This window comes from Cyprinus carpio, chromosome B21 (genome assembly GCF_018340385.1).
Source record: "Cyprinus carpio isolate SPL01 chromosome B21, ASM1834038v1, whole genome shotgun sequence".
NCBI classification, from domain to species: domain Eukaryota; kingdom Metazoa; phylum Chordata; class Actinopteri; order Cypriniformes; family Cyprinidae; genus Cyprinus; species Cyprinus carpio.
Genome location: NC_056617.1, coordinates 9,038,197 through 9,057,707, shown reverse-complemented (window position 1 = coordinate 9,057,707; position 19,511 = coordinate 9,038,197). Strand labels below are relative to the sequence as shown.

The window sequence follows — 19,511 nt, the reverse complement described above, 5'->3', positions numbered from 1 at the left end:
TACCGTAGTTTAGAAGATTACAGAACAAACAAGTGGACTGACCACTTAAAAAGTTACCATGTGCAATTTTGGCAATTTGAACAAACTTTGTTTCCTCTAAAACATTTTCCTCTTCCCTCTATTGTATTTTTACATGTTTAGTACTCTATATTGACGAATGACGGTATAATTCACTCATAAGTAATACGTAGGGAAAGAAATACAACCTGATAAATAACATTCATTGTGGCATAAATAATTCATAGACTATTTTTGTGTATATTTTGTATTGCATTGAATGCAGAAGTTTACATTGGAATACTGTATTGAACAAATCTACACAGAAACAGCCAACAGAATATTGAAAACATGCTTTTTTTATGATCTTCACCAAGGTGCACAACAGTTTTATATATTGAAAAGATTGTCCTTCAATTTTCCATTTCCATGCACATTAAAATCAAATATAGCATTTTGTGTAACTGAAGTCTATTGTGAGTAATCCCTAGTGTGAGTACTTGCCTACATCAGTACTTTATTATATACTTGTTTTACATATTTCATGGTGATGGCTGCTGTTCTTTTCTGATGCTTTTTGCATGCCTAGAACAAGTATTACAACTAATGCAATGATTCGCTCTCTTTTTCAAAGGAAAAAAAGAGAGATATATGAACAGAGCTCTGGGGCTTCCCGGGAACTTTGATCCCGTGAGACTGCGATTAGAAAAAGAAGCAACTCTCAGTAATATCACTTAGTGTGAAGCTCTTTGGAGACGGATGAAAAAAAAAAAGAAAGTCTTCGATCTCAAGCACTCCGGAAGGACCCTCGCTGTTCGCTAAATCTCTTCCACACATCCAAGAATCCTTTCAAAGGAATTTCATACCATCTGAAATGCTCTGAGAATGATAGGAGGTATCTTCTGTGTACTTCTCAAGTTCCTTGAACCATCATCCTAGCAAACTTTTGTGCGCTCAGAAGTTTTTGTGGTTTCGCTCCACCATTTGATGTAACCATCATAATTAAATTACATCATATTAATAATCACTCTTCCTTGACTGTCCATTAAGAGTTTGTGAGAGTATTTAAGCTGCATCACAGGGGACAACATCAGAAGCGACCGAAATTCAGTATAACTTTGTGTTAATTCTACCATCTGAGTCAGCCCTTACAAAACTCTCTCTTATTATATTCAGACCGACGGAAGTACACACACAAAAGCGACACTTCCTAACCTTTTCTAAAATGTCAGTGTTACTTAAGGATGTTTTGTTTTTTACAAATTAGCTAATGCCCTGCATTTGAAATTTGAATAATGCTGTAATTAGAGTTCTGCTTTATGAATATTGATATTTATGATCGGCTTTAGACACTGCATTATCTCTCCCTCTCCCCCTGTTTCTAAACCTAGCAGCATATTCAATTAAATGGAACTTATACTGTAAGTGACTCATTTGGAACACTTTGCATATGCACAGCTATGTGTGTCATTTACAAGAGACTCAACTCATTGACTTTAATACAGACACATCAAGAGAAATTCTGTGATATTCTAATAGGCATAAATATACACTACGATTTAAAAGTTTGAGGTCTTTTAGATCTTTTTGATCTTTTTTCGAGGACGCAATAAATTGCAAATGTCTTTGCTGTCATTTCTGATCAATGTTACAAAAGATTTCTTTTTTAAATAAATGCAGTTCTTGTGAAATTTCTTTTCATCAAATAACTGAGAAGTATCAGACATAAATGTTAAGCAGCAAAACCTTTTTCAGCTTTCATAATATGAGTTTCTTAAGCACCAAATCAGCATATACGAATGGTTTCTGAAGGATCTTATGGTGAGCTTGGTGATCATTAAAAGTCTCACTGACCCCACATTTTTTGGATGGTGGTAGGCTGTATATGCCACACAGAATTTTGGGGTGAAATGAATTATAAATGTATTGATTACAGTAGATGGCATTGCTCTTGTTTCTTTTGCCTCTAAGGATACATGCAATGCTTTTTGCCTTAAAATTTGATGAAAGAAGGGAACATGGTTTAGAGTCTTACCTTTCTGAATACCATGTTGAAAATGCACCTTAAATTGCTGCCTATGTACAGTAGGTAGTTCACTGGCTATTTAGAACAGTCTCTTAGTTTTGAATTTTCTATCTCGTATGTGTTTGCTGTTTTGAGAATCAGTGAACATTTAATTATTGGGCCCTGACAGGCTGCTATTGTAATGAAGTATTATGGGATGTCTTCAGTAATCCATCAGCAGTAATCCGGAGCACAATCACATTAACTCTTTTTTTTTTTTTTTTTTTTTTTTTTTTTTTTATCTGCAATTTTACACCAATCTATTGTTTTGTTTCCACACTCTTTTACCTAAACCTCCATCTCCCTCTTCCCTGGCTTCTATGTCTATCTCTCTCTCTCTCTCTGTGTGTGTGTGTGTGTGTGTGTGTGTGTGTGTGCGCGCACGTGTGTGTGTGCGTGTGTGTGTGTGCGTGTGCGTGTGCGTGTGCGTGTGAATGTGTGCGTGTTTGTGTATATGTGTGTTATCCAATCACATGTTAGATCCTTTAATCTTATAATAGGCAGTATGAGAGCATAAAGGAAATCCCAGAAAGAATGCTACAGTGCAGAGCTGAAAATTCAAAAATGAAAATTCTGTCATTTACTCACCCACGTCGTTCCATACCTATAAGTCTTTCTTTGTGATGAGCATTCATTCCATAAAATTGCATATTTAATTTTGTTTTTTGTTGTAGTGTGATTATAAAAATAGCATTAAGGGCTCTTCCTTAATATTTGTATTTTGACATTTGAAAAGTGTGTGTGTGTGTGTGTGTGTTCAGGCCATGGGTCAGCTGTATGTTACGTGGGTTCGTCACCCTGCTGAGATCTGTCATTATTGTGATCTCTGTACCAGCCGTCTGTCAAAACTCCCCAAGGTGCACTTCTCTCTCTTTCTATCTGAAGTGCATGCTTTGCACCATTTTCCACAGGATTTGCAGAACAGAGGATTGTGCAAAGCTCATATTTTCACTGTAGCTTGTCCAAAAGTGCAAAAAAAATCTTAATTTGTGTTCCAAGATGAACAAAGGTCTTACAGGTTTGGAATGAAATGAGGGTGAGTAATTAATGTCAGCATTTTCAATTTTGGTTGAACTATCCCTTTAAAAGAGCTTCCCCAATATTGGTATGTACTAGTCGTATCTGCTCTCAAAAATGTGTCTGTGCTTTGACATAAACACTAGATTCAATCTAACCATCAGAGCTTGATTCCTTTATCACTTTCAGGTCAGAATGGTTAGCATGTTTGTATTTTGTGTGTGTGTGTTGCGACGTAGACCTCTCAGTGTGACAGACAGGTGTGTGTGGGATAAACTCATTGCTCAGAGCCGGTGGCAGTGACATCTTGTTTTGCTCCCGTAGCGTGAGATGTATCTAGCGTCCGCCGTTATTGCTGGGATGGCCTGCCGCTCGTATATCATCTCTGTGGCAACTGACTCGGCCCTGACAGCGGAGGGGGGATTGAGAGGATGCAGCCGGCCATTTTGCTGCTTCTGCCGTGTCACACTGTGGATTAAGAGAGCAGATCGGTGCTTTATCAACTCATGCAAATGAGACACATTAAATAGCTGTCAGAACGCTTGACAGAGAGAAGTTTGGAAAACACACATACACTCAATCACTGAAATCATCCTCTCTCACGCTCTCCTCAAACACGCACACACACACACAGCTCAAAAGCCCCTCAGAGAGCCAGTCAGGACTGTGTTATTGTGTCTGAGCCGTGATTGCATTAGGATGTCATGGTCACTTTCGTTCTATTCAGTTCTATCAAGAACTAACACTACGTAACAAAAACACCACCACAGAGAGAAACAAACACAAAAAAACCCAACTGCCAGGTTTCCTTGAAATGCACGACAGCAGATGCTTAAAAATAAAAGGTTTAAACCAAAACATTTCATACAGTCTGATGCCACAGGCAAGCCATTTTGACTTGCGTCATATTTATTGCATAAAGATCTTAGTAAAACTTTTTAATTCTCTGGAGATCCATATCAAAAATGAACATTCTACAAGTGTCAATGCTATTTAATATTTGATTCAATTGTAAATAAAAATTATTCACCAGTTGTCCAATAATTTTACTGGACACAATAATATAACATTGTGTAGATCAAATTTTAAGAATGATAGTCAGACTTTCATTGATTTCATTATTATTATTATTATTATTATATTTGTGGTAAAAGAATAATTGTTAAAATTAAGATTTTTTCTTCATCATCTACTTTGTGTGTGTGGATAAAAAAAATTAAAATTGAAATTGTAATTATTATTTTTTTTATTTAAATTACATTTCTTTACTTTTTATTAATTGTTTTATTTGTGGGAACATTTATTTATATGATATTATACAGGTGCTGGTCATATAATTAGTATATCATCAAAAAATGATTTATTTCACTAATTCCATTCAAAAAGTGAAACTTGTATATTATATTCATTCATTATACACAGACTGATATATTTCAAATGTTTATTTCTTTTAATTTTGAGGATTATAACTGACAACTAAGGAAAATCACAAGTTCAGTATCTCAGAAAATTAGAATATTACTTAGGACCAATACAAAGAAAGGTTTTTAGAAATCTTGGCCAACTGAAAAGTATGAACATGAAAAGTATGAGCATGTACAGCACTCAATACTTAGTTGGGGCTCCTTTTGCCTGAATTACTGCAGCAATGCGGCGTGTCATGGAGTCGATCAGTCTGTGGTACTGAGAGCCTAGGTTGCTCTCATAGTGGCCTTCAGCTCTTCTGCATTCTTGGGTCTGGCATATCGCATCTTCCTCTTCACAATACCCCATAGATTTACTGACCAGGTACTGGTAGCTTTGGCACTGTGTGCAGGTGCCAAGTCCTGTTGGAAAATTGAAATCTGCATCTCCATAAAGTTGGTCAGCAGCAGGAAGCATTAAGTGCTCTAAAACTTCCTGGTATACTTCCTGGCTGCACTGGCCTTGGACCTCAGAAAACACAGTGGACCAACACCAGCAGATGACATGGCACCCCAAACCATCACTGTCTGTGGAAACTTTACACTGGACCTCAAGCAACGTGGATTGTGTGCCTCAGACTCTGGGACCCTGATTTCCAAACGAAATGCAAAATTTACTTTCATCAGAGAACGTCACTTTGGACCACTCAGCAGCAGTCCAGTCCTTTTTTGTCTTTAGCCCAGGCGAGACGCTTCTGACACTGTCTGTTGTTCAAGAGTGGCTTGACACAAGGAATGCGACAGCTGAAACCCATGTCTTGCATACGTCTGTGCGTAGTGGTTCTTGAAGCACTGACTCCAGCTGTAGTCCACTCTTTGTGAATCTCCCCCACCTTTTTGAATGGAGTTTTGTTTCACAATCCTCTCCAGGGTGCAGTTATCCCTATTGCTTGTACACTTTTGTACACTTTTTTTCTACCATATCTTTTCCTTCCCTTCGCCTCTCTATTAATATGCTTGGACACAGAGCTCTGTGAACAGCCAGCCTCTTTTGCAATGACCTTTTGTGTCTTGCCCTCCTTGTGCAAGGTGTCAGTGGTCGTCTTTTGGGACAACTGTCAATTCAGCAGTCTCCCCCATGATTGTGTAGCCTACAGAACTAGACTGAGAGACCATTTAAAGGCCTTTGCAGGTATTTTGAGTTAATTAGCTGATTAGAGTGTGGCACCAGGTGTCTTCAATATTAAACCTTTTCACAATATTCAAATTTTCTGAGATACTGAATTTGGGATTTTCCTTAGTTGTCAGTTATAATCATCATAATTAAAAGAAATAAACATTTGAAATATATCAGTGTGTAATGAATGAATGTAATATACAAGTTTCACTTTTTGAATGGAATTAGTGAAATAAATCAACTTTTTGATGATTTTCTAATTATATGACCAGCACCTGTATATGACTCTTAAATGTTTGACAGCTTTAACCTGACGTTTTTGGTCAGGGGTCTTTAGTCCAAGTCTTTTAAATTTGGCATAAAATAATATACTTCTAAGCATATATGCATGTTTTGTTTGTTTGTTTCCGTGATGATGGCTGGATAAAAGCGTGTGGTGTGCGAGTCCAAATGTGCATGATTGTTAGTGTGCTTGTGTTTGAACATGCTGTGATTTGTGTATTTGCTTGTAAATGTGAATACATTTGTTTGTGGGCGTGCAAAAATTGCATTAGCACACATTACAGTATGGAACTGCATGGTCCAATATGTTTGTGCATTTTTGTGAATATGAATGTTCACACTCCTACCTGGTGCTCTGTGTGTAGGAGTGTTCATTCTAAAAACAAGCATATCGTGTCCATGAGCACAAAGCTTTAGATGATAAAAACAAGACACTGTGCCATTAATTCTCTTAAAGAAAATATTGTGTGTTCTGGAACGAAAAAGAACGGAGGAGTAAGATGGAGAGAGAGCCATCGGAATCCTTTTAATTTCTCAATTATTTATTCTAGACAGCATTAAAATTAAATTGAGAGAAATTGAAGATTTTTCTGCTACTTATACATGCTTATATTTTTCTACTATGATTATATTAATTTTATACTTGTATTATCAATATTGATATTTCAAAAGAAATATGAAAATTTTAATAGTAAAATATTCAGATTTCACAAACCCATCTTAATTATGAGATCTACAAATCTCGGTCTTGAATGTAAAAGACAGAAAAAAAATAAAAAGAATAAAAAGAAAATTACTGATCCCAAACTTAAATTGCTTAAATTAATTCCATCTTGACTGAATTTTGAAAAATGGGCATTCCATACTACAATAGAGAGCCCTGCATATGAGTTTACTTTCGAAGAAGAATGACCTTAGAACATGGCATACAACCAATTTCTGACCTAGATGTGGAGCCATATACCCAGGGTTTGACTTCTTTTCATCCGTTGCTGTTACTGCCATAATTTGTTTTGAATTAACCGTTAACCATCATTAAATAATGCTTTAACTTTTGACATGATTTTAGAATAGGTTAAGTAGTTTTTCGACTTTTGGTCAACATTATTAACCTAAAGGGAAAGTCATTTTCGTAGTGAAACATTTTGCTGAAAGATTACTAAGGTATATTTTTTTTAAGGAAAACATGTACTGATGAAATGTTCATAGAAGGACCATGTGTGTATATTAGGAAAGTGTATATTGACTTTAAGTCTATTGAGCTATGAAAAAACACTTCAGTGATAAAATTGTCCTCTGGTGTGAGAGAGACAGTGAAAGAAGGAGGGGCGGCTCGAGGGCTGTGATTTTCTCAGCATGTGTGGCACATGCAGGCATTTCTCTATTCATTCTAATCAGGATGAATCAGGTATGTTTGCCAGAGGATAACACACCTGTGCACACACACACACGTAAAGTTTCCAGGGGAAGGATTACAAGTCAACAGAAATCTCTATTATGCTTAAGATTTCAGTCAGGAGAAATCGTTTCCAAAATATCCCATCTAGTTTTGTCTGTGACAGTTTTATTAGAGGGGGAGAGTTTTAGAGTGTTTGTGTATGTGTGTGTACACACATGCAGTGACAGAAAGACTAATGGAGAGTGAGCACGAGAGAAACGTGAAGAGCGAGGGAGAGGAGTGCTTTAAATCACTGTGTGCTTTGAATCAGTGTGGATATTTCAGCTCCTGTCACTCTTGTGTGGCTCTTTTATCCACAAGACACTTTTAGACCCTAAATCTTCCTCCAAATATCCCTGTGTGAAGTAGAATTTCACACCCATATGTGGTCGATTTCATGGGGCATGTCAGAACAGTTTTCCGTTTTTTTAATAGCTATAGATTTACAATACTTTTATTTTATTTTTGGGCTTTTGATGCTTTATTTGACAGATACAGTGGAGAGTTACAGAAAATCCAGAGAGAGAAGAGAAAAACTTCAGGACACATTTATTTTTGTGTTTGTTACAATATATTTTGGTTGTTTTATGTCAAATTTTTGTTTTATTTTAGCATGATCATGACTTATGTAAAGAAATATGTTTACCTTGGGTGACTACATTAGTTAACATGAACTTACAACAAAAAATACATTTAATAATCATTTAGTTAATTTGAATTCAATTAAATAATTTTAAAAAATTTGTATTAATTTTAAATAGTTTTAATCCATTTTTAATTAACTAATTCCCTAATACATAGTACATAGTTTAAAAAAAAACTTTAATATTAGTTAATGGACCTGATATGACTAACAGACTAACAGTCTTTCTCTTTTTGCATATCAAATAGATGTGAGCTTTACTCGGGATTCCACAAAATCAGTCTAGTCCAGCTCTTGCTGTGATAGCAAATGCTCACAGATCCTGTCACAAAGTAAATGTGCCTTTTGTGGATTAACTTGGGTATAATAACCATATAGTGGCTAAAGAAGAAAATACCCATAAGCACAACTGTGACTATGCATGGTACCTCCATGTTACTATGTGCTTGTTTCAAATCCTTCTTCCAACCTTTTTTGTCTTATACACAGCCCTATCCACAGGTTATAGGTACTCCCTCATCAACACAAATCAGAAATGTGTTCCTTTTTAAATGAACCTACAATTTGTCATCCCAGGGTTTGCTAAGAGTATTTATATTCAACATTTTTATCACTTCATCCTCCATCGTAAGTTTATATTTCTACTGAGATCATCACAGTGAATGTGAAATGCATAGAAACATGTGGTGCTGCCTTAGAACAGTCTAAATTAAGGTATTTTCAGAGGCAGCGTAATTAAGTTACCCACCTTTTGGAACAGCCTTTGTGTTGGCAAGCATAATGCTCTGCTTTAAAATGTTGCCTCCATTAGCAGCTCACTGGTTTTTGGAACAGAGCAAACATCTGCATATAATGCCTGATTTAATGTGAAGCCACAGAGCTCAGAGGAGCTGTCCGTGGTCCTGAAAATGTGTGTACTATTGAGTATCTACTGGCTGCTGTCCATGGTGCTGAAATCATCTGCAGGCACCTTCAGCTGCTTTAGGGCAGTTTTCACTTTATCTCTCGGTGTCACCGGCTCATATGGTACTCGTTTGAAAACGTCATCCAACCTGAGAGCGCTTTTGAAAGTGACTGACAGGCCAGTTAAAGAAGTGAGTAATCTTGCTGTCAGGGAGCCCTAGCTGATGTGTCTGATTATAGGAACTTGCAGATAGGTAGCTGTCAGTTGAACGGATTTAGTCGGTTAGACGTTTTTGCTTCATGTTGAATGAGACCGCGACTTTTTCTTCTAGAGCCAGCGTATAACTCCTGAATTTTTGTTGCAGGGTCACGTGATGGTCTCTCAGCGATGTCTGGAACACTGCCTCACTTCCTGCAGGAGCCCGATGATGCATACATTGTCAAAAGCAACCCCATCAAGCTACGTTGCCGTGCGCGGCCCGCCCTCCAGATCTTCTTTAAATGCAATGGGGAGTGGGTCCATCAGAACCAACACACTTCTTTGGAGCACACTGAACTAGGAACGGGTAAATATGCATGTGCTGTCCTTCTTTTTAAAGTAATATTTCACCCCAAAATTTTTTTTTTTTTTTTTTTTACTCACCCTCAGTCCATCTAAGATGTAGATTAGTTTGTTTGTTCAGAGGAACTATTGGTGAGCAAAAGATGCAATGCTAAATTTCTCCAAAACTGTTCTGATGAAGAAACAAACTAGATCTTGGATGGCCCGAGGGTGAGTAAATTTACGGTAAATTTTCATTTTTGGGGGAACTATTCCTTTAATGCAACTTCTGTCTATTTCTGTCTGTCAAACACAAACATCCAGCAGTGCCTGATGGGAGAGTGGTGTCCAGAATGTCAAATTCTACAGCAGCAGATGTTCGGCTCAACTTCTTGCCCGTTTCATCTTTCAGTTCACTCTCCATCAAACATAGTGTGCTATCTGTAAGAGCTTGAAAGAGACTGATTGTTGCATTTAGTGTTTGCTGGTGGAGATTCTGACAGCTGAAAGGACTGATCTAGTGATGCAACCTAGTGAAATCCCCCCCCCCCAACCCTGTCAGATCAGTACTTGACCCAGGCGTGAATTGGTGCTTTATATTCAAAAAACCATTTCTGGCTTGTTTTTACCTTTTGTACTTATTTCTTTCATCTTTATCTGTTATTGATAAAAGGGACAACTGTTAGCAGCTGAAAAATTGACAGATTTTGAATCCTACCTGTATTGAAAGCTTTAAAATACTGCTAGTGAGGAAGAAATCCTCAAGCTGCTTCTGCCAGATGATAGACCTGAAGTTATTTACTTCTGGTGGAGAGTTTAGAGTATCAATGTGGATATTTTACACTTGATGTGCTTCAGTCAATGTTGATTAATTGAAAGGATGGTTATGAATGAGGCCAGAAATTATACTACTGTTGAAAGGTTTGGAGTGAGTACTTTTACTTATTTATTTATATTTAAAGACATTAATACTTTTATTTAGCAAGTAAGCACTGAAATTATCAATAATGACAATAAAGGCATTTATAATGTCACAAAAAAAAAAATATTAAAAATATACACATAAAAATATAAATTTCTATTAATCAAAGAATCCTGAAAATATTAAGCAACTGTTTTCATCTGTTTAAATAGTAAAAGTAAGGATATTTTTTCCAGAAATGTGATACCGAAGACTGAAAGATTTGCCATCATAGGAACAAAATACATTTGAAACACTAAAATAGAAAACTGTTATTTTAAATTAAATATATTACAATATTAATGTTTATACTGTGTTATACTCAAACTTTTAAATGGTAGTATATGTGGATAGTTATTTATTCATACCAGCATAGTCAATAAGCAGAGTAAATGCTGTTGTTTTTTGTTTTATGAGAGACCCAAACAGAATCTGATCTAATCTGTATGTGTGAAAGTGTGTTTCAAACAACTCAAAGTTTTTTATTACCGTCATTAGGGCGCATATTGTGTATTGTCATGTTTGGAGTATTTTGTTAAAACAACATTTGGACAAAAATGTGATAAATTAGATTTCATGATGATCAAGTTTATAGTAATTCTCAAAAATCTAATTTGGACAAAAATGTGATAAATTAGATTTAACCAACCATAAAATTTTTATAGTAATTCTCAAAAATCTACCTTATTTGACTTTAATTTAAAAGAAAATACTCTTGTGTGAAAACTTATAAATCACTTACAGTTTTTCTCAGTCGCTTTGGTGCAATTATCGAACCATCCTTAATATTTGCAAAGAAGTATGTGCATTTGTCTAAACAATTCATACAAACAGTATGATAGAAAAATTAGAAAGTCCATTGTCAGAATTTGTAACTCTTGTGTTGTCCCCTGTCTACATATGCTTTCCAATTGAAGGTTCATGAGATGCACCTTTGAGCTATTTCAGAGAACTGGTTTATCATTGGTTGATCTACATTCTCATCATTAAGTCAAAATTCACACTTGAAATGTGTAGAACATATGCTTGACACCATGTTTCTATGACAACAAGGGCAGGGTCATCAACCTATTTTTGCATGTAATGAAAAGCTTATGGATGAAGATTTCGTTTTTCAGCACGACCCTGGCCACCTGCTCACACTACTGATGACTTAAGATGTTTGATTGCCTGAGGGAAGCAGTCAAAAAGACTATTGCACAACATAATTTATTTGATGAACTATAGCTAAAATACATTTATATGAAAGTTTAATTTTTATCATTACAAAAATAATGAACATGGCAACCTGTATATGATGGAACTAATGACTAGATGAAGGGGTAAGAATGTAGATGGAACCACAACAGACAAGAACTGTAGGGAACCACAGACATTGCATGATCGATGTAGAGTACCAAAGCAATCTCAACTTGTTCAAAAGAATGAGAAACTGCTTTTATGATGTGCACAAGTGACTAGATTATGTGGAGGTTGAACAAGTGGTTTTAAGAATTTTATTTCTGATTCGAGAAATGCAATAAAGCAACTGAGAAAAAACTATAATTTTCTTCATAGAGCTTGCTGTTGTAATTATGCTAAATTTTTGCTGAAACAGGTCTTATGGTGCACTTATAATAAGGACAATCTCCCTGGAGCTACATGGGTTGACTTGCCGCAGGCACAGTAGTGCTTATAGATTAGCCCTTGTAGGGCTCAAACCTAGAGCCTTTTGGTTATTATCCTAGATCTTTGACCACTAGGCCACACCACCCAATTGTAAAGTAGAACGAACCTACTGCTTACAAATCTAAGTAACATCAGCTCACACACTGAAAGCCTCAAGGCTGATCTCAGATCATCTGCTAAAATAAACATCCACCTTAAATGTGCTGTGCATGCGCCCAGCTTGCTATCTCAGCTTCCTCTTAGCACACTTACAGAGATCTGCTATCCGTGCCCGGCATTGACCATTGAGTCTCAGCGGGTTGTTGGACTGCCTAATCATCTCTGTACATCTGTGAGGCTCCGTTGATTAAGACCGGGCTCCCTCAGTCCAGCACAGATATGCACCGATCACATCTCTCTGGCGGCAAAGCCGATAAATCAAACTCAGAGAGCAGGAGCCGTGGTGTCCTTGGACTGCCTGCGTGCCTGCTTGGATTATTTGTCCTGCTGGGCTGAATGGAATCGCTCACGGATGGATGGTTGGTAAATCTGTCAGTACTTTTGAAATGGTGCACTTTTGTGAAGACTGGTAAAGACTGTAAAAAACGCACTGCGGGACAGGACGAGGTTGATGCAGACAGATGGTGTCTTACAGACGTACATATACACATAAATAATCCAATTCTATCTGCCTGATGTTAGTAAAAACGGCTTTAGTATGTGAATCAGTTGCACCATCGCTGGACCATGAAACAGTGTCGTTTACTGCACTGTAAATATCACCCAGGGTTTGTTTGTTTGTATAATTCCATGCATTTGTGTTTGGCTCTGATTCCAGAACAAAGAATCGCAGGCATTAATAGAGATGTAAAAGGAAAGCTCCGGCTTTACCGCCTCATGTTTGATGAACGCCGTCAGGAAGAGAGGCCAGCTTGTAGGTCTGTTTCAGAATTAGCCAGCTCTGTTTCCTTCCTGTGGCCAAACACACAGTCACAGCAGAGCTGGCTAACAGAACTGGACACTGCTGTGATTCTCTGGCATATGAACAGAATCACACACGAGCAGGATAGTATAATCACCTCCCAACAACATTCACAGTTCTGTTTGCTACCTATGCAACACTGTTGTATTATAAAAATGAGCTTTAAAATCTGGTACTACAATTGCATTTTAAATATAGAGAATTTATAAATTTCAAAAATGAAAATTCTGTCATCATTATCTAATCTTCATGTCTTCCCAAACATGTATGACCTGTATCTTTCTTCTGCGGAACATAAAAAAATGGGGGTTGCATTGAATTGAAAACGCTATAGTATAAAGGCCCATTTGAAAGAGTGTTTTCCTAGGGTGATGTCTAAAGAATGTCTGCAGGTCGATGGGGGCTCAGGTGTGTGACCTTGCAGACACACCTCAGGCGTTGGGGGTTCACTGTGCGGTCAATGATTCATAATTCAGTTGTGATGAGAGTGCGAGTGTGTGCATCCTGTGCATTATCACACATTTGTGCACCTGTGCTTGATAGAATGTGCTGGTTTGTTTTATAATTATGAGGACTGTGTTGGCTTTTGTGCTGGCGCTTCATGAAAATGTATTTGATAGGGCTCTGTGAGCTGCAGCGCCTGTGAGGTGTCAGTTGCTCGTGTTGCCAGGGGTGATAATCATAATGGCTACAATTGATAGCAAATGACTGAATTGTTCACCCAAAAATGAAAATGCTGTCATTACTTACCAGTTGGCTGCTGTATTCCAAGTCTGTTAAAGTTGTATGACAGCTTTGTGTATAACAGACCAAAATTATGCCCTTATTCTCTGATAACTTCCCCTCAATTGAGTTGTCAGCTCAAGAACAGCTATCGGTGGGTTCAAGTTGGCAACCAGATCAGTGAACAAATGATTCCTTTGAATCAGATCTTTTTAAGGAACCAGTTGATTTGGTTCACAAATCAGAGTGAACATCGGCACCAATAGCCTTGTGGGCAGTGTGCCACCATATAGTGCCGTTGGGCTATGGGTGTCCTGAGTTCGAATCCTGGCTTGTGGACCTCTTTGATCCCACCCCCCCTCTCTCCCACTTTGCTTCCTGTTATTACTTATCAGGATTAAGGAAAAAACGCCCAAAAAATAAATCTTTACAAATCAGACTGAACAATTTGTTCATGCATCAGACTATTCTAGAATTGGAAGTTGAATTGTTCATCTCATTGATTTATTGATTCAGTTACAGCGGTTCTCAAGTTCAAATTTTGTGATTATTTACTACACAACTGCTATTTTTCCCTGTATGAGTGAGTTGAACTTGGGTCAATGAATGTATCATTTCATGAATCACTTTTGAGTCAGGTTTTTTTGGTGAACTAGTTGAATCATGTAAAAAAAAAAAATGACTGAACAACCTGTAAATGAATCAGACTGAGTCATTCTAAAATTGGACTAATTCATTCTAGATTCAGAAGTTGAAATGTTTCATTTACTGATTCATTGTTCCTGTTACAGTCAGGGATTGTCTTACTATTGGGAGAAGAGAAGGTTTGTATTACTTACTATTGGAGAAAGCGTAACAGTCAACTGAATTATAGTCAGAGTTGTGTTACACTCAGTCACCATTTACAGATACCTTAGGAATGAATGAGAAGTGCCGCAAGCAGAATCCCACTTGTAGCAAAAAGTCAGTGTCTTCTATTATAAAGCAGCATTTTTTTTCCAGTGTAACCTCTAAAAATAGTTCAGTCCAAAATATAGTTTAGTGTAAAACATATTGAAGATTAGCAGATAAGATGTCAATTCATTAATTGAATAAGCTGTTTCCTCTATAAAAGCTGTTTATTCAGGGTAGTAAAGTGAAGGGTAGTATGAGTGAGTTGAATTTAAAAATCGACTCAAAAGAGTGATTCAGTTCTTTCTGAACCAGTTGCTCCTTTTCACAAATAAGATTGATTCAGTTGGGTAAACCTTTAATAAAACTCCACACCAGTATCCCTATTTTAGCTAAGAGCTGAAACTGTGTGTGTGTAGGCCTTGATATCTTGAAAAAAAAAAATAAATAAATAAATAAAAAAAGAATGAAATTTTCTTTTAGATGCCACAGGAAGTGCCTCACCAGCCAAAGCTTAGCCTGTTGTCATGGCTATGGATATGGGCTGGAAAAGAGCAGGAGGGCAGGGCAGTGCAGAGCAACAGTAAGCCAGAGCAGTATAACCCCACTGCTCACTGATCAATACAGATCACACGGCTAAAGCCTCTGATCCTACTACCACAGAGAAAGAAAGACAGACAGACTGAGAGCAAAAAAGAAAAGAGAGAGGAGGAGAGATTTATTAGGAGTGCAATAACGATAGAGATCTGCCAAAGGGGAGATTTAGGGAGTCGAATGGAGGGATGGGCGGAGAGGGATGGAGGGTAAGGGAGAAATGCAAGAAAAAAAGGGAGACATTAAAGAGATTTAAGGGTAAGAGGATGAGAGGATGTAAGAAGTTTACAAGAAGTCTAGGAGGAAAAGAGTTAAAGGAGTAGTTTGCCCAAAAATGAAACTTTGTTGTTTCACATCCTATATGACAGACTTTCTTCAGTGAAACACAAAAGAAGATTTTTGAAGAATGTTCACACAGCATATTTTGATTAGTGGTTTTAGAGGTCATAAAAGCCTTTTCAGAGCTTAAAAGTATTAAAAAGAGCAGCGCAAATCTGCTTTTGTATGCCATCTAAAAAAGAAAGCCGAATAGGTTTGGATCGACAACAGGGTGAGTAAATGATATCAGAATTTTAATTTTTTGGGAGAACTGTCTCTTTAAAAGGTCACTGTATGGTGAATATCCAGTGGGCTGATGGGTAAACAGGAGTTAGATAAGAGAAGACACTTGGAAGGCAACTACAGAAGGAGGGAAAAAGGGACACAGCAAGAGATGGAGGGTGAGATGGTCTTCACCTGCTGTTTGGCGACTGCAAGAGGGATCGACGTCCAGCATTCTGCATTAAGATCACAGCTAGCCCGCTGTGCTATATCATCTACCACCAACAGAGAAAGACCGACACAAGACAAGATGCATTGAGATCCAGGAAGGACAAAGAAGATAGAGAAAAACAGAGGAGAGGGAGTTTGAAAGAGATGGAGGAAGGGAAAAGAAGATGCATGCCCTTACGAATCCTCAGGGCTGAATGAGCTATACATGAATGTGCGAGCAACAGCAGAATAAGCTGTAGCTGCAATCCAAGATTATGAACAGTAACTGTTTAGACTTCTCACAGATTTGTTTACAAAAGGCTTTGATTCAGGATTAGCAGTTGCACTCAAGTGTCAGTAGTGTCAGTCAAGACACTACCAAACACGCTTTTAGCACTTTTTTGGTGTTATGTCACTCCAGTGTTATGATTATAGTTAACAAAATGATCACAGTTTATAAATATTATAACGGTATTGTTAAAATGTGCTGGAAATGTTCAAAAAGCACTGATACACACTGTAAACATTTCACCAAGCCTTATATAGAAAAACAACAAATAAAATTAGCAGCACTTATTGTTTACATAAACATTCAATAATAACATTAACATGAACAAAAAATGTTGGTTGGGTGATTCCCAACATTTTCGCATAATTTTAGACCACATATGCAGTTGTCAGTTGACTTTTTGGTGCTTAATCCTGGTTAATACACATAATTAGGTAATGTACGAAACAACTGCATTCTACATCCAAACTAAACTCTTGCATTTGCAGAAATGTGTACAAAACCAAACTAAACAGCTAGTCATTAATGACATATTTAAACTAGTCTTTTTTGTATGTGCAGTGCAAGAAATCACAGGGTATGTTTTGACTCATTAGTGTTGCCATATCTTGCTAGAGAAGAAGAAGAACCCCATAATAAAATATAGCAACCTACTTTATTAACTCCATAAACTGGATCTATTCATGAGCTGAGCACAAACAACAAGCCCGAAGACGTTTACTAAATGTCGTTTATAATAAGTGGACATGGCAACGCTTCTAAACTTAAACAAAAAAGACCAAATCCTATCTATGAATGGGGAAATCCTGAAATCTCAAAAACTGCTTAAAAAACTAAAAAAAAACCCAAAAAATTCAAACAAAAAAAAAAATTAGGAAATGAACACTCCATACATTGTCACAAAACTATAATTTACGGGATTCACTTATGTATTTAAATGTGGTTGTCACTCCTGAAACTTTACAGTGTGTACATGATCTTAGATGATTTTAAGGATAATTAAAATATAAAGCTGCACTAACTGTTGGTAATTTTATCTTGGTTTATTGTCAAACTGGTAACTGTTTCATCCCTAGTCACGTCACACAAATATGGCCGTTATGCAGTTTGAAACACTTTCCCAGATGTGCCACTGACAAACATCATTCGCCCATGCTGTCATCTGTGGTTTTTAATCCTTGGAGTGGCCCTATAACCTCACATACACACTGCGTGTCTACAGGATCAGAAGGCTCACAGAGATGGAACAGACCTCCGACTGCTTAAAAGAGCTCAAAGCCAACAGTCGGACAATATTCACACACGCAAACACACAGCTGCAGCCCGACGGCTGCCAGCACTAGGAGAGGGATCAGATCTGTTGGTCTCTGCCAAGCTCTTGGAGAGTGAGGACACTTTGGACGTGGCATCACTGGACATGCAGATCCAGACACTGAGACATTGTTACTGTTGTGAGACGCCGATTTGGTTCTCCATATCTCTCCCAGAACTCTCCACAGCCACTCAGCAACAAGCCACAAGCCAGACCCCAGCACCGAAACACACACACACACACACACACAGAGACCAATTTCCAAATGCTGGAACAGGAAAAGAAAGGAAAAGAGGGATAAGGACCATGGGCGAGCAAAGCCACCACTGACTCTCTCGGAGACTAGGGGCCCTCCAACTCTGAATCTGGTGTGAAAAATACAGCAGGGATGAAGACAAGAGCATGCTTGGAAAGCAGAGAAGGAACAATTGAATGTTTTGGGACCAAGAATTAAAGGATGGGAAAAAGAGGGGAAAATTAGAAATTGGATGTTTTCTTTCTTGGATGGAAGCTTGGATCTTTTCAGGGTCAAACCCAGTATAATAGTAGCGTAATTTTATAGTTCTATCTATAGTATAGTACATATAGTATAAAGTGTGTGTGTCTGTGTGTTTGTGTGTGTGTCTGTGTATATATACAATAATATTTTATTTATAATTTATTCATTTTATTAATTTACTTTTGTTAATTAAAACTTACTTTTTGAATATACACTGCCCGTCCAAAAAAAAAAGTCACAACCTGGATTTAACTAAGCAAATAGTTAAGATCCTCCGATTGGATAATTACTGCATGGATGATTATGTTATGTGCCCAAAGAATGAGGTCAGCTGATTACCTGAATATACTGAATGACCAGGTTATTCCATCAGTTAATTTTTTCTTCCCTGATGGCACGGGCATATTCCAAGACGACAATGCCAGGATTCATCGGGCTCAAATTATGAAAGAGTGGTTCAGTGAGCATGCAACATCATTTTCACACATGGATTGGCCACCACAGAGTCCAGAGTCAGACCTTTACCCCATTGAGAAGACTTTGCGCAGTGGTCTGACTCTCCCATCATCAATACAAGATCCTGGCGAAAAATTAATGCAACTCTGGACGGGAATAAATGTTGTGACATTGCAGAAGCTTATCAAAATGATGCCACGGCGAATGTGTGCCATAATCAAAGCTAAACGCAGTCCAACTAAATATTAGAGTGTGTGACTTTTTTTTTGGACTGGCAGTGTATTTTATTTTATTTTATTTTGCAGTTTACATATGAATTACCTGTGTTTTCATCTCCGTTTAATTAACAACAAATGTTTTTCAGCATTTTGGTATAACAATTATTAACAAAACTTTTAATTACTATATATGAACCAAAATTTATGTATTACTTTACTTATGTTATGAAACTACAGAATTTATGTAATATTTACTTCTTGATTTAATTCCAAAAATCTATGTAACTTTCAGCAATATTTTAATGCAAAAATTATTTCAGAATATAATATAACATATGTATAAAAACTTAAAAATGTATAAAAAGAAAAGAATATGTAATAATCCTGAATGTGTGTTTATGTATATAAAATATGTAACAACATAGATTTAAAAATAAAAACAACCAGATTTAAAAAATAGAAATCTTTTTTCATTCATCAGTTTCCAGAGGACACTGAACATTGAGAGCACTGGAATGTTGATATTGCGTAAGCCTGATGGCTTGTCAAACATAATGTTTTTAATATTGCATGAACTAATCAAATAAGACGTTTCCAGCGATGCATGTAATCACGAGAAGCAGCACAGGATGTGAAAGAGCTCCGTTCCTGATGGATGCTCAGACATTTCAGCAGTTCATAGTTGGCACAGGGCTTGGCACAAGTTCAGTAATACAAGATGTC

At 37.1% G+C, this 19,511-nt stretch overlaps 1 protein-coding gene across 7 annotated transcripts in view; it reads left to right on the top strand.

Annotated features, from left to right (window-relative positions):
* The window catches only part of LOC109045542 (netrin receptor UNC5D-like), a 180,045-nt gene that overhangs the window by 106,001 nt on the left and 54,533 nt on the right, over positions 1-19,511 (top strand). For all 7 annotated transcript variants that reach the window (XM_042748500.1, XM_042748502.1, XM_042748505.1 and 4 more), the window contains one exon: positions 9,291-9,491. In XM_042748500.1, the coding sequence (XP_042604434.1) occupies positions 9,291-9,491 (201 nt within the window). The remainder of the gene's footprint in view (positions 1-9,290; positions 9,492-19,511) is intronic.